This window comes from Pan paniscus, chromosome 5 (genome assembly GCF_029289425.2).
Source record: "Pan paniscus chromosome 5, NHGRI_mPanPan1-v2.0_pri, whole genome shotgun sequence".
In the NCBI taxonomy this organism is placed as follows: domain Eukaryota; kingdom Metazoa; phylum Chordata; class Mammalia; order Primates; family Hominidae; genus Pan; species Pan paniscus.
The window spans coordinates 47,001,635-47,016,888 of record NC_073254.2 but is presented as its reverse complement, the minus strand read 5'-3'; the positions used below and the strand labels follow the sequence as shown (position 1 = coordinate 47,016,888).

The 15,254-nt window shown below is 43.8% G+C and overlaps 1 protein-coding gene across 1 annotated transcript; it reads left to right on the top strand.

Annotated features, from left to right (window-relative positions):
• Positions 1-1,948: 1,948 nt before the first annotated feature.
• Positions 1,949-14,824, top strand: LOC134730587 (HLA class II histocompatibility antigen, DR beta 5 chain). The gene is made up of 6 exons (XM_063605264.1): positions 1,949-2,141; positions 10,087-10,356; positions 12,596-12,877; positions 13,582-13,692; positions 14,170-14,193; positions 14,495-14,824. The coding sequence occupies exons 1-6, from the start codon at positions 2,042-2,044 to the stop codon at positions 14,506-14,508; spliced, it is 801 nt and encodes a 266-aa protein (XP_063461334.1). The 5' UTR covers positions 1,949-2,041; the 3' UTR covers positions 14,509-14,824.
• Positions 14,825-15,254: the final 430 nt, after the last annotated feature.

Sequence of the window (15,254 nt, the reverse complement as noted above, 5' to 3'; positions counted from 1 at the left end):
GGCGGGGCAGAGGCGCTCCCCACATCCCAGACGATGGGCAGCCGGGCAGAGAAGCTCCTCACTTCTTAGATGGGATGACGGCCGGGAAGAGGCACTCCTCACTTCCCAGACTGGGCGGCTGGGCAGAGGGGCTCCTCACATCCCAGATGATGGGCGGCCAGGCAGAGATGCTCCTCACTTCCTAGACGGGGTGGCGGCTGGGAAGAGGTGCTCCTCACTTCCCAGACTGGGCGGCCGGGCAGAGGGGCTCCTCACCTCCCAGACGATGGGCGGCCAGGCAGAGACGCTCCTCACTTCCTAGATGGGGTGGCGGCCGGGCAGAGGCTGCAATCTCGGCACTTTGGGAGGCCAAGGCAGGCGGCTGGGAGGTGGAGGTTGTAGCGAGCTGAGATCACACCACTGCACTCCAGCCTGGGCAACATTGAGCACTGAGTGAGCGAGACTCCGTCTGCAATCCCGGCACCTCGGGAGGCCGAGGCTGGCAGATCACTGGCGGTCAGGAGCTGGAGACCAGCCCGGCCAACACGGCAAAACCCTGTCTCCACCAAAAAATACGAAAACCAGTCAGGTGGCGGTGCGCGCCTGCAATCCCAGGCACTCGGCAGGCTGAGGCAGGAGAATCAGGCAGGGAGGTTGCAGTGAGCTGAGATGACTGCAGTACAGTCCAGCCTTGGCTCGGCATCAGAGGGAGACCGTGAAAAGAGGGAGAGGGAGAGGGGGAGGGGGAGGGGGAGGGTATTAATTATTTTAAAACAGAATTGTGGCCAGGCACGATGGCTCATGCCTGTAGCCCCAGCAGTTTGGGAGGCCAAGGCAGGCAGAACACGAGGTTAGGAGATTGAGACCATCCTGGCTAACACGGTGAAACCCCATCTCCACTAAAAATACAAAAAATTAGCCGAGCGTGGTGGCACGTGTCTGTCGTCAGAGTTACTCAGGAGGCTGAGGCAGGAGAATCATTTGAACTGAGGAGGCGGAGGTTGCAGTGAGCCAAGATCGCACCACTGCACTCTAGCCTGGGTAACAGAGCAAGACTCCGCCTCAAAAAAAAAGAAAAGATAGTTGCTCTGTGAACAGCTGACTTTCACAGTCTTCGATCGATCTCTCAGACCCACGAATACTTGGACTGCACAGTTGACCTTATCATATTGTTAGGGTAAGTGCTATACAAAGGCACCTTCAGACCCTCCATTGCACGTAGGTGGCCCCTGTTAGCCCCTTGCCTGTGTGTGTTCTGGAGGTGCCACTAAACTTGGGGGCAGCATCAGGAGACACACTTGAAAAAGATATTTTTACTCAGATTAAATTATTAACAAACTGTCCATTTCCTTTACCTAATTAAAGACATCCCTACCTGTAAATAGGTACGGATTAAGCTCTCTAGTCAACAGCTGTCATTCTGTCATATTATCAGATACCCGGGGCTGCTGCTCCTTCAGGCGTCCACAGAATCACAGCATTTTCCAGTATTGAAAGACCTGAAAGATTGCAGTGCCTTCATTTCAACTGTGAGACATGAAATAATTTTCCCAAATCTACAACATTAACATACGGTGCAATAAGGACCAGATTAAAGGTCTCCAATTTACAACCATGTTCCCTCCATCTCCTTTACTCCTAAACACACTCACACACTCACTTCTGCAAACAGTTGTCAAGTGGGAAATGAATGCTCTTACAAGGCTCAAATTTGTGAACACACATCACTGACCAGCACAGAGCTGGCTCACAATAGGGACCCAGTTAAAGTGTTTTACATGCAACTGGATCAAATCTTTCAAGTACTAATTTAAAACAATCCTTTAAATAAGGAAATTCTGTTTCAGAAGAGGACCTTCATACAGCATCTCTGACCAGCAACTGATGATGCTATTGAACTCAGATGCTGATTGGTTCTCCAACACGAGAGTACCCAAACCAGGAGGAAGGAAATCAGTAACTTCCTCCCCATAATTTGGAATGTGGGTGGAGGGGGATCATAGTTCTCCCTGAGAGAGACTTGCCTGCTCCTCTGGCCCCTGGTCCTGTCCTGTTCTCCAGCATGGTGTGTCTGAAGCTCCCTGGAGGTTCCTACATGGCAGTGCTGACAGTGACACTGATGGTGCTGAGCTCCCCACTGGCTTTGGCTGGGGACACCCGACGTAAGTGCACATTGTGGGTGCTGAGCTACTATGGGGTGGGGAAAATAGGGAGTTTTGTTAACATTGTGCCCAGGCCAGGTGCCTTAAGAAATTGTGACATTTTCTTCAGAGATTGCCCATCTTTATCATGGGATCCCAAATTATTTCCTCCACAAAAGGAGCTTGACTACTTGCCCTCTCCATGAGACTGTGTAAGGGGCCTCCATACAGGTCATTTCTTCTCAAATCTCCACCAATGAAACCTTTTCATCACATGTCCTCAGGGTCTTTAGAGGATTTAGAAATAAGGATGCTAAAATAAATTCCCCATACAGCACTTCCCTTTATTATGTTGACCTATGTCAGACAAAACGAGTTTTTTTCTGAAAATTTTGTGGGAGTCAAGGGAATTCAAAGGGTCTCTCCTAGACAATCCTGTGTTATGCCCTTGACAGAACCTGTGATATTGGCCCCTCTTCCTCATATGTGAGAATGGACCCAGTGGCCTCCCCATTACCTCCTTTCTTTTCTTTCTGAACTCCAATGTTTACCCTGTAATGTATGCAAGGTCTCTGACAGAAGTTATGCTTAGTGCTTTTTCTTATGGGGAAAAATCCTTGGAGCTGAAGCTGAGATCTTTAGTACGTGGAGTCACCCTACAGTTAAAGGGCATCTATGAGGTATTCTTTGGTGCCTAAAGGACTTAAGGCATCCTCTAAAAACCTGGCCCAGGTTAGAGTTTATTACAAATCATTTTTAACCTTTCTATACTATTTGCTCCTATATCTCCTACATGCTCTAATTAGACATGACAGCAAGAGATTCAACTAACATAGGACAAATTATATGAAATTCTATTTTTGTAAGTCAAAAATAGTCAAATATCAGAAATTTGATAAGGTTAAATCTATATACTCTGTGTGGGGTTACAGAGAGAATGTGGACATTGTTCACATCTCATAGGACTGAAAGTTAATGATCAAGTCTTGGGAACTCATTGTTTTACTGGGGTCTTGTCCTAAATTTCATAGGTTCACCCATCATGCCCTCAGCTTTCCTTAATTAGCCATGTCTGCTTACCTCTTCCTCCAGTTTCTCTCTATTTTTCCCCAGCTATGTTGTCATCATATCCAGAAATCCCTAAAGCTTGCATGGACCCTTAGCACTATGAGATCCATTGAAAGAGATATTTTTTTTCTTTTTGAGATAGGGCCTGGCTCTGTCACCCAGGCTGTAATGCAGTGGTCCGATATAGGCTCACTGCAACCTCTGCCTCCAAGACTCAAGCTATCCTTCCTCCTCAGCCTCCAGAGCAGCGGAGACTACAAGCCCAACTAATTTTGTTGGAGATGAGATTTCTGCCATGTTGCCCAGGGTGGTCTTAAACTCCTGGACTCAAACAATCCTCCTGCCTTGGCCTCCCAACATGCTAGGATTGTAGGTGTAAGCCACCGCGCCCAGGCACGGTGAATTCATTGCCCGGGCAATGAATCTCAATGAAAAATTTCTTTTTTCTTAAATCACTGTTTCTTTATCTGTGAATTCTTCTTCCAATTAGAAGGAGGAGAAAGAAGAAGTTTGCCTATATTTCTCACCGGGAGGAGAAGGGTTCTAGTGTGACATCAAATTGAAAGAGTGCTGGAGCTCGAGCCCCTTCTTGCTTTCCAGGATCCTTGCAGTGATCAGTTCCCAGAACCATGGTTTATTAATATAAACCACAGTTATTTTTATCAGCAGCTACTCTGTACTGGGCTCCCTTCTAGGTTCAAATCATTCTATTTGAGTAAGATAGAGAGGGTCCCGACTCTCAAGGAGGTTACACAAGAGTAGAGGAGACAGACACTAACCCAATAAGCATTTAACAAAGAAGAAAATTTCAGAGAGTCATAGTGCACTGAAGAAAAGACATCAGGTTTGTGGAAAAGAGAGAAATGGATTCACCTACTTTAGTTCATATGTCTAGAGAGCCCTACTTGAGAAAGTGACATCCAGCTGAGACAACAAAATAAGTAGACAGTCGTGAAGATCTAAGGGACGAAAGTTCCAGGGAGACCGAATTGGGGAAGCCCTGGTGTGGGAAATTATGTGCAGGGACAGAAAGAAGGCTAGAGGGACTGAAGTGAGCAAGCAAGGAAATGCAGTGGCAGAAGATGAGGTAGGATGCAGAGAGGAAGTCAGGAGCCTCATCATATCAGGCTCTGATGTCCATGGTAAGAAATTTGAATTTTATTTTATTTAATTAATTTATTTATTTACATTATTTATTTTTGAGAGGGAGTTTCATTCTTGTTGCCCAGGCTGGAGTGCAATGGCATGGTCTCAGCTCACTGTAACCTCTGCCTCCCGGGTTCAAGTGATTCTCTTGCCTCAGTCTCCCAAGTAGCTGGGATTACAGGTACCTGCCACCATGCTCAGCTATTTTTTCTGTGTTTTTACTAGAGACAGACTTTCACCATGTTGGCCAGGCTGGTCTTCAACTCCTGACCTCAAGTAATCTGCCCGCTTGAGACTCCCAAAGTGCTGGGATTACAGGCGTGAGCCACTGCGCATGGCCTGAATTTTATTTAAATAGATATGGGAAGCTACTGGATGGTTACAAGGAAAGTCAATTTATAGTCTTTTTTTTACATTTTTTAATTTTTTTTTTTTGAGATATAGTCTTGCTCTGTCACCAGGCTGGAGTGCAGTGGCACTATCTCGGCTCACTGCAACCTCTGCCTTTTGGGTTCAAGAGATTCTCCTGCCTCAGCCTCCCAAGTAGCTGGGATTACAGGAGTGCACCACCACGCCCAGCTAATTTTGGTATTTTTAGTAAAGACAGGGTTTCACCATGTTGTCCAGGATGGCCTTGATCTCTTGACCTCGTGATCCACCTGCCTCAGCCTCCCAGTGTGCTGGGATTACAGGTGTGAGCCACCGTGCCTGGCCTATATTGAGTTTTTAAAACTAATTCTAGCTACTCTGTGGGGATTGGATTGTTGGGGTTGACAAGTGGTTAGGAAGACTATTTAGGAGCACAGCAGGGAATCCTCAGGGAAAACAGGCTTGAGTTCACTAGTGATAAAGACAGTGAAAAAGATAAAGTGGATTTTGCTTACCTTGTTAATGGATTACTGTAAAGGGGGTAGAAATATCAAGCTTATTCCTAAGGATTTTGTTTTGACAAATTAGTGAAAGATGGTGGTGTTTATTGAGATAGGGAAAACTGTGGGAGGAAATGATTTGAAGTGGGTGGTTGGAAATAAAAGTTTTGTTTAAGTTTGAGATGATTTATTGACATTTGTGTGGAGCAATCAGAAGGTCAATAGCATTTAAAAGACTCATGGTGGGCCGGGCGCAGTGGCTCATGCCTGTAATCCCAGCACTTTGGGAGGCCTAGACAGGCGGATCACGAGGTCAGGAGATCACGACCTTCCTGGCTAACACTGTGAAACCCCGTCTCTACTAAAAATACAAAAAATTAGCTGGGCATGGTGGCGGGTGCCTGTAGTCCCAGCTACTGGGGAGGCTGAAGCAGGAGAATGGCGTGAACCAGGGAGGTAGAGCTTGCAGTGAGCCGAGATCGCACCACTTCACTCCAGGCTGGGTGACAGAGCAAGACTCCATCTCAAAAAAAAAAAAAGAGAGACTCATGGTGAGGCCAGGGCTGGAGGTATTTATGTTGGTGGCATCAATAGGTGTACTGTGTTAAATTCCAGGGAGTGGAAGAGGTTACATAGGGAGATTGTCTGGAGAAAAAAGAAGAGGGCACAGGCCAGCAAAGGGGACTGAGAAAGAGCCCAGGGATGTTGGGAAAAAAACCAAGATTACATCATATGTGTAAGTCAAGAAAAATAGATTTTTTTTTTCAAGGAGAAGGGAGAGGCCAATTGTGGTGAGTACCACTAAGAGGAGGGTGAAGTGAGAATGTGACAGAGAAGCAACGGCTGGGATTGGTGGAGCTGATATTTGCAGTCAGTAGAGTATCCAGGGAGGAAACTGGATTGGACCATTTGAAGAGCGAGTAGAAGAGAGGACAAGGTTAAGGTTGACTGTTTCGAGTAGCGAGCTTCAGGGAAGGACTGTGCTCTGGGTTCAGGGAGCCAGCTGGATCAAAAGGAAAAGGCTAAAGAGGCTGAAGAGAAGCAGGAGGACCTGTGAACCAGAGATGCTCGGTCATTATTACCAAGGAAATATTAGAGGGCCCCTGTGTGCAGTGGTGACTGCTCATGAAGAGGTCATACAGCCAATATTTCACACAGCCCATATTTATTAGTGACTTAGAATATACCAGTTACTACTCTAGGTCATGAGAATGGAGTGATGAATAAAATGAATCTGGTCTCCATCAGTATATGCCATGTAACATTTTGCAGTGACTGTGTACCAGGCCTATGAATTTCAGTATGCAATTTCAATAATGATCCTGCTGTATCTGTGGTATATAAAAACATGTACATCTCTGGAATCTAAAATTGAAAGGTTATAAGTAAAACCCAGTATCACAAATTTGGTGCTAGAAATCAGATTGCAGTTTAAATCTGAGCATGTAGAAAGTCCATTTCTTCTATGTCAGCAGGTGCCTTTTGTGTGAGGTTTAGGTATACTGCATTATTAGACATAAACCAGTGTTTCTGCCCTCTGTTTTCAGAATGACAATTCTTTATGAAACTAATAGAAGAACAGAAGACAATTGCAAAATCATGATGAAGATACTAATTGCTTTAGAATCATGTAATAGAAAAAATAATGTGAGCTCCAGTTATAGGGATCAAAAAATTAAAATGGGAATACATTTGAGTGTTTATTATGTGATCACTGCTAAGAAGACTCTTTATTAAATTTCACACTTACAAATAATCCTGTGAGGATTATTATAAAATGCATTTGATAGATTACAAATAGGCTTATGGTTGGCAAAAATTGACCCATTTAAAAGAGGTCATATTTCAATTCATATTTTCTGATTCTAGAATATGAGAGTTTTTCCGTCATTAGTGAGTAGTGACTTGATTGTGTCTGAATTATTGACAAAATTTCTAATATTCATGTGTACCAGGTTGTTTCTTAGAGTGGGGGCAGAGATGCAAGGGCTTCTAGTTCCAATGTATAAAAGAAACTTTCATTCATTTTGCATTTATCATTTTAAAAGTTCTATAAGTCTATCATAGGCATGTGTTGAAGAACATAAAGAAGTATTAAATCATTCCTTCTTCTGAGGTTTGACTAGCAAGTTGGGCTAGGGTTGTCAGATAACAAACAGGTTCCTAGTTAAATCTGAATTTCAGACACACGACCACAATTTATTGGAAATCCGGATTTACCTGGGCATCCTCTGGTTTTATTTGTCAAATCTGTCAACCCTAAGTGGGACACATGAGCATGGATTACAGTGCTAGCCATGCAAGCCACAGTGACAGTGACTTTACAAATGTTTATTTTTTAACATTCTGTCTGTAAAGAAAGTGCTTACATAATTTAGGAATAGAAAGATAGACATTGTTTGATCCAGGGTGCACACCTCTCTGCCATCATTTCTAAAGGGCAAAGGGAGCTTTGTGAAGGTCTCTACACAAAGTCTGGGGACCTGCTCATGTTTTGTAAACTGTCTGTATGAGAACGTCATTTTCTTGGTTTCTGCCTTTCTGAGGGGACTTGACTACAAAACCAAGAGTTCTATCTCTGGCCAAGGCTGGTAATTTGATGCCTGCTAGTATTGTTGGGAGTGGGAGACTGAAAGACGTGAGTTAGTTGGGGCATTAAGTGGGAATAAAATAGCTGTGGTTGTGATTCACTACTACAGATAATTAGTGGACAAGTGGCAGAGAAATTAAGAAAGAAGATGATATGAAAGACAAATGATATGATTTGGTGACTGGTTGGTAATGCAAGGAAATCAGTAAATCTTAGTTCTCAACAAGTTCATTTTCTGGAAAGATAGCACTGTATTGGGACCAGAATTCTATAAAACATTCGTTTTATGTAGGACCAAGATATTCACAGATATTTTTCAATACAATTCTCAGCTGCTCCATAACCACTAGTGGCTTGTTCAACACAGGTTTTTTCAGATGGTTCACACCTGTGGTTCTTACCCAGGGATCGTTCACCACCGCTCCTTTCCCTCCCATCACCCTTGGGGAACTTGTGGCAATGTTTGAGCAATTTTTGGTTGTCACAACAGGGGTTTCTTCTGATATTTAATGAGTAGAAGCCAGGGACACTGCTAGAGAACCTACAATATTCAGAACAGCCTCCTTTACCAACAAAGAATTATCTGGACCAAAATGTCAATAGTGCTGAGGCTGAGAGCACTGGTTCACACTGTGCTCTTTCTGAAAATTCTAGACTCACATCTTTTATACACTCAGCGCCCAATTCAGTTCTTTATGGTTTATTTTTGCTTGCTTCATTATGCAAAAGTAGACAGTTGCATAAATTCAACCACTTTCTTGTTGAATCCATTTAGTCAATGCAAGTTTAATAGCTTCATAGTTAGTTTTTGCCTTATGCAATATTTTTCAACATTTTCATGAGTTGTTGGTCAGCACTACCTCTATTAACTTTCAACAACTTGCCCTTATAAGTCACAAATAGTGATGCTCTGCAATTATTTTTCACTAACATGCCTGAGATTTCTGTAGTGATTCTACATTTGGTATGATTCATAATGTAAAATGCTTTTATTTATTCATTTCACTTTTAACCAGAGGATTATTTTTTAGTTATTTTTGTCATTTTTACACTTCAATCAAACATAAAGACAAAAACATCTAAAATATATAGTATTTTACATATGTGTATATTTACACACATATGTGTATGTATGTTTACATGTATTGAAACTACAGAAGCTCATGTCACCAATAAGACTGAGACACTTTTGACCCCTTACTCTTATCAGATGAAATTTGCCAAATAAGTTTTATGAACAAATTTCTTTTAACTGAATATCTGAGCTTTGTGGATTTAGAAATGCAAAGGAAGGTTTGTGGACATTCATGGGATTATGGTTTTATTCTCCTTAAATCTCTTTGATACTTTCCCACTGTCTTTAGCATAAATCTCAGATCCTAACACCACCCACGAGGCTTTTCAATATCTGGCTTCTTGTGATGTCTCCAGTGTAATCTTTTACCCTCCTTCCCCTCAGCCTCTCTGCTTTAGTGAACTTTGTTCTAGTTTCTTGAAGAAGTTCATCAATTCAAGCTTTTGTGCATGGTATTTCCTAAACCTGAAATGTGCTTCCCCCGTTTTGCCCAAACAGACACACAGTCTCTACTCCGCCCCCTGGTTCACACCTGCTTAACCTGCCAAGTCACATCTGAACTGTCACCCTTCAGAGGTCCTCCTCTGGCACCCTAATGTAATTGAGATCATCCTATTACTCTGTGTTCTGGAACTCCACACTTCAGACATTTCTCATTCCTGTCTAAGCTCTTGTGTGTTTGGTTTTTGGCCATCACTTTTACTGCTCTTTAAGCTCCCCCAGCGGAGTGGAGAGGTCTGTTTTCCCGTGTTTGGATTCCCAGAGGCAGTGCAAGCCTGGCACAAGGTCATCACTAAGGGAGTGTTCACAGGATGACCGCGGTGGGAGTTAGGAAACGGGTAAAGCCTGTGGGATGAGAGAAGGAGCAGAGATTGTCTTTGGGGTGGAGGCTCCCAGGAGGAGGCGGCGCGGGCTCCGGTGCTGGGCGGATCCTCCTCCAGCTCCTGCTTGGAGGTCTCCAGAATAGGCTGGAGGCGGGGAGGGGGTCCCAAAAGCCTTGGGATCAGAAGGGGTTTTCCCGCCTGGTCCCCCAGACACCCCGTTCGCCTCAGGAAGACGGAGGATGAGCCTCTGGGCTGCGCGTGGTCGGGGTTACGGTTGGGATCAGTTAAGGTTCCCAGTGCCCGCACCCCGCCCAGGGAGCCCGGGATGGCGGCGTCTCTGTCAGTATCTTCCCCGGAGGCCGCCCCTGTGACCGGATCCTTCGTGTCCCCACAGCACGTTTCTTGAAGCAGGATAAGCATGAGTGTCATTTCTTCAACGGGACGGAGCGGGTGCGGTTCCTGCACAGAGACATCTATAACCAAGAGGAGGACTTGCGCTTCGACAGCGACGTGGGGGAGTACCGGGCGGTGACGGAGCTGGGGCGGCCTGACGCCGAGTACTGGAACAGCCAGAAGGACCTCCTGGAGCAGAGGCGGGCCGCGGTGGACACCTACTGCAGACACAACTACGGGGTTGGTGAGAGCTTCACAGTGCAGCGGCGAGGTGAGCATGGTGGGGGGCGGGGCCTGGGTCCTTGTGAGCTGGGAATCTGAGTGTGTGTGAGTGTGTGTGTGTGAGAGAGAGAGAGGAAGAGAGAGACAGAGAGGGAGCGCGCCATCTGTGAGCATTTAGAATCCTCTCAATCTTGAGCAAGGACTTCTGAGGACACAGGTGTGTGTGTAGAGTGTGGATTTGTCTTTGTGGCCTTTGTGGGAGGGGAAGCAGGAGGGGGCTTCTTCTTATCCTTGGAGGCCTCTGTGGGGAGGTGACATGGGAGGTGGGTGCAGGGGGCTGGAGAGAGAGGAGACCTTGGTTGTCTCGTGTCCTTAGAGATGCAGGGAAGGGAAGTGTAAGGTGTGTGTTGTTGGGGTGAAGGTTTAGGGGAGGAGAGCTGAGGGGTGTGGAAGATTTGTGATAATATGAGGAGGCCAGTTCCAGACTGTCCCTGGCACCCACCCTTCATGCAGTCTCTGAAATAAAAGTGTGTGGTGTTTGTTTGCAAAAGCATTAGATTAATTTCTAGGGGAATTGAGGAGACCTCTGAGGCACCTCTGAAGCTTCTTTAGGTCTAAATTTCTTGCTATTTTTTCTGTTTGTTTTCTTAGTGTGTATATTTTTACATAGTTGAAATGACTGTGAAACTAACTTTTTGATTAAAATTTTAACACACTGTTACTATTTTATTATAATGCTAATAGTTTTCTACTACTTACCTATTATTCTTTTATATATAATAGTTGTGACACAACTTATCTCACTTTCCCCTTTGTTGACCTTTATTATGACATTCACCAAAAGTTGAAAATATATGTTTCTGGTTAATTTTTAATTTATTTTTTTATTTGGAATTCTTTTGAATTATGTTGACCTATTTATTGCCCAATTATAATTACTGCTCTAAGAATTCCCTATTGTATTTGGTAGGTAATGGACAATGATCTATTTTCTGTTATCTCCAGGGCTTAGTATTTTTCTCAGTGATTTTGTGGGTTCTTTGTACCGTAAGATTATTAACACTTTATTGATATTTGATTCCACATTTTCTCCAGTTTTTGATTTGTATGTTGATTTTGAAAATTCTTTTCTATGTTAAGAATTTGAACATTTCTGTTTAATAAAATATATTCCAAAACTTTTATTAATGGTTTACAAACCATCTTAAATCTATCATTTTGTGGTATTTTTGTCTCCAGGTTTCTCCTTCCTTCTTAAAAAAAATGTATTTATTGAGTCTGCTGGTGTTAGGGATTTTCCTAGGCATAAGCACCCCAAGTAATGAGTCCCAGACCCTGCCTGACTTGATCCAAATGTCATTCTGGAAAGAAAAATTATTTTACAATGATAGTATAATAATAGTTATGCTTGTTTGCATGGGAGATGCATTGATCAGCTAAATGTAAATGTAAGAATTTTCAAAACTAAAATAACTTTCCTTAATCCTTCTCTCTGCTTTATGACTCATGCTTTCCTGGGAACTTAAAGATTTGGAAAACCATTTCTGTCTGTCCTACCTTCCCAGGGGCACAACCATTTCTGTGGTGTTCTAAGGTGTGAGTGCATGGCAGTAGTATTCCTAAACATTCATACTCAGTCTCCTTTTGTACCCTACTCAGTCCCTTTATCTATCCACATTACTTTAAATCATATTTTTCTCTCAAGCTGTACAAGGATGATAAATAGGTGGCAAGTGGAACACCCAAGTGTGATGAGCCCTCTCACAGTGGAATGGAGTGAGAAGCTTTATGACCTCATAAATTAAAGGCTATCTTCAGTCATTGTTTTATATATTTTACATGCATTAATCCTCATATAACCCCAAGAGGTAAATTACTATAATTATCCTCTATTATGGGTGAGAAAGTTGAGACACAGAAGAATCTAAAAACTCTTCCAGCATCAACCAGTAAAAGGCAGACCTTGGATTTGAGCCAGGCAACCTGGCTCAGGTATCAGTTTTAATTACTACACTCTGTGCTTCCAAAGATTTGTAAACACTTTGACAATGCATCCCAATTTCAAGTGATGAAGAAACAAACACAGTTTTTCACATCTCTCAAATCTGATGAGCCCCCACTATAAAGATTAAATTCCAGGCTGATGACACTGTGAGGCCTCATGGCCAGCTGTGCTGGAGGCCTGGTCAAGGCCAGAGCCTGGGTTTACAGAGAAGCAGACAAACAGCCAAAAAGGGAGATTCACTCTGTCTTCCTGAGTCATTCCCTCTACTTTTGTTTTCTCCTAGTTGAGCCTAAGGTGACTGTGTATCCTGCAAGGACCCAGACCCTGCAGCACCACAACCTCCTGGTCTGCTCTGTGAATGGTTTCTATCCAGGCAGCATAGAAGTCAGGTGGTTCCGGAACGGCCAGGAAGAGAAGGCTGGGGTGGTGTCCACAGGCCTGATCCAGAATGGAGACTGGACCTTCCAGATTCTGGTGATGCTGGAAACAGTTCCTCGGAGTGGAGAGGTTTATACCTGCCAAGTGGAGCACCCAAGCGTGACGAGCCCTCTCACAGTGGAATGGAGTGAGCAGCTTTCTGACTTCATAAATTTCTCAACCACCAAGAAGTAAACTTTACTAATCCCTGAGTGTCAGGTTTCTCATCTCCCACATCCTATTTTCGTTTGCTCCATGTTCTCATCTCCATCAGCACAGGTCACTGGGGGTAGCCCTGTATAGTTTCTAGAAACACCTGTATCCTCTGGGGAAGCAGTCATTCCTGGCAGGAAGGAGAGGCTGTCCTTGTTTCGAACCTCCCCATGATGTCACAGGTCAGGGTCACCCCCTCTCCCAGGGCTCCAGACCCTGCCTCTGGGTCTGAGAGTGTGTTTCTGGTGCTGTTGATCTGAGTTATTTGTTGTGATCTGGGAAGAGGAGAAGTGTAGGGGCCTTCCTGACATGAGGGGAGTCCAATCTCAGCTCTGCCTTTTATTAGCTCTGTCACTCTAGACAAACTATTTAACCTCATTGAGTCTCAGGCTTTCTGTTTATCAGATGTTGAAGTCGTGCCTTACATCAGGGCTGTAATATTAGAAAGAATTTGATCCCTGAAACTTGTAACTGTTCAGTGTGATTTGAAAACCTTTTTTTTTCTCCAGAAATGGCTAGTTATTTTAGTTCTTACAGAGCAGACTTCTTCCCCATTTTCAAAGCTATGAATATTGCAGGGTCTCAATTAAAAAGGTTCAATTTGGGATAAAAATCACTAAATCTGGCTTTCTCTCCCAGGAGCACGGTCTGAATCTGCACAGAGCAAGATGCTGAGTGGAGTCGGGGGCTTTGTGCTGGGCCTGCTCTTCCTTGGGGCCGGGCTGTTCATCTACTTCAAGAATCAGAAAGGTGAGGAGCCTTTGGTAGTGGCTCTCTCCATAGACTTTTCCAGAGGAGGAAATAGGGTTTTGCTGAGGTTAGTTCTCAGTATATGAGTGGCCCTGGATAAAGCCTTTCTTTCCACAAATGACCTCCAATGTCCTGCTAATCCAGAAACCATTAATGCATGGTTACTATGTCAAAAGCATAATAGCTTGTGGCCTGCAGAGATAAGAGAAAGGTTAACTAGTTAAGGGTCCTTTGGTTTGAAATCCTGGAGCAAATTAAGGAAGAGCCACTAAGGCTAATGCAATTACACTGGATCCTGTGACAGACAGGTCATGCTTCATGGGTCACATGGTCTGTTTCTGCTCCTCTCTACCCTGGTTGGTGTGGGTTGTGGTGCTAGAGAAATCTCAGGTGGGAGATCTGGGGCTGGGACATTGTGTTGGAGGACAGATTTGCTTCCATATCTTTTAAGTGTATATCTTTTCCTCTTTTTCCCAGGGCACTCTGGACTTCACCCAACAGGTAATACCTTTTAATCCTCTTTTAGAAACAGATTCAGTTTTCCTAGAATGATGGCAGAGGTGATAAGGCATGAGACAGAAATAGCAGGAAAGACTTTGGATCCAAATTCCTGATCAGGCAATTTATACCAAAACTCCTCCTCTCCACTTAGGCCTGTGCTCTGCAGGAGTATTGGTTCAGGGAGACTTAGGAACTTGTTTTTCTTCTTCCTGCAGTGCTCTCATCTGAGTCCTTGAAAGAGAGGAAAAGAAGCTGTTAGTGGAACCAGGTCTGAAAACAACACTTTCCTCTCTCTCTGCAGGACTCGTGAGCTGAAGTGCAGATGACCACATTCGAGGGGGAACCTTCTGCCCCAGCTTTGCATGATGAAAAGCTTTCCTGCTTGGCTCTTATTCTTCCACAAGAGAGGACTTTCTCAGGCCCTGGTTGCTACCGGTTCAGCAACTCTGCAGAAAATGTCCATCCTTGTGGCTTCCTCAGCTCCTGCCCTTGGCCTGAAGTCCCAGCATTGATGGCAGTGCCTCATCTTCAACTTTAGTGCTCCCCTTTACCTAACCCTACGGCCTCCCATGCATCTGTACTCCCCCGTGTGCCACAAATGCACTACGTTATTAAATTTTTCTGAAGCCCAGAGTTAAAAATCATCTGTTCCACCTGGCTCCAAAGACAAAAAATAAAAAGAAAAGAAAAAGGGAAGATTATTTCCTAATAGCATAATGGTTTTTATATGTATTTCATAAGTATGTGAGGTAATGCACATATTAAATAGCTTGATTTAGTCATTCCACACTATAGGCATATATCAGAACTTCATGCTGTACAACATAAATATACTATACAATTTTTACTTGTCAATAAAAGTAAACCTAAATTTAAAAAGGCAATGCATAAAAATTGAGAACAGATTATAACAACTGAAACAACTTGGCCAACATGAGATGAGAAACCAGCTAGCAAGTCAATCAGAACTCTTCCTTAACCTATTCTAAATACTGCGTATCCATAACTGTAAATTGCATGTAATTTTTCATTCCAGAAACTTCAATAATACAATATTATCC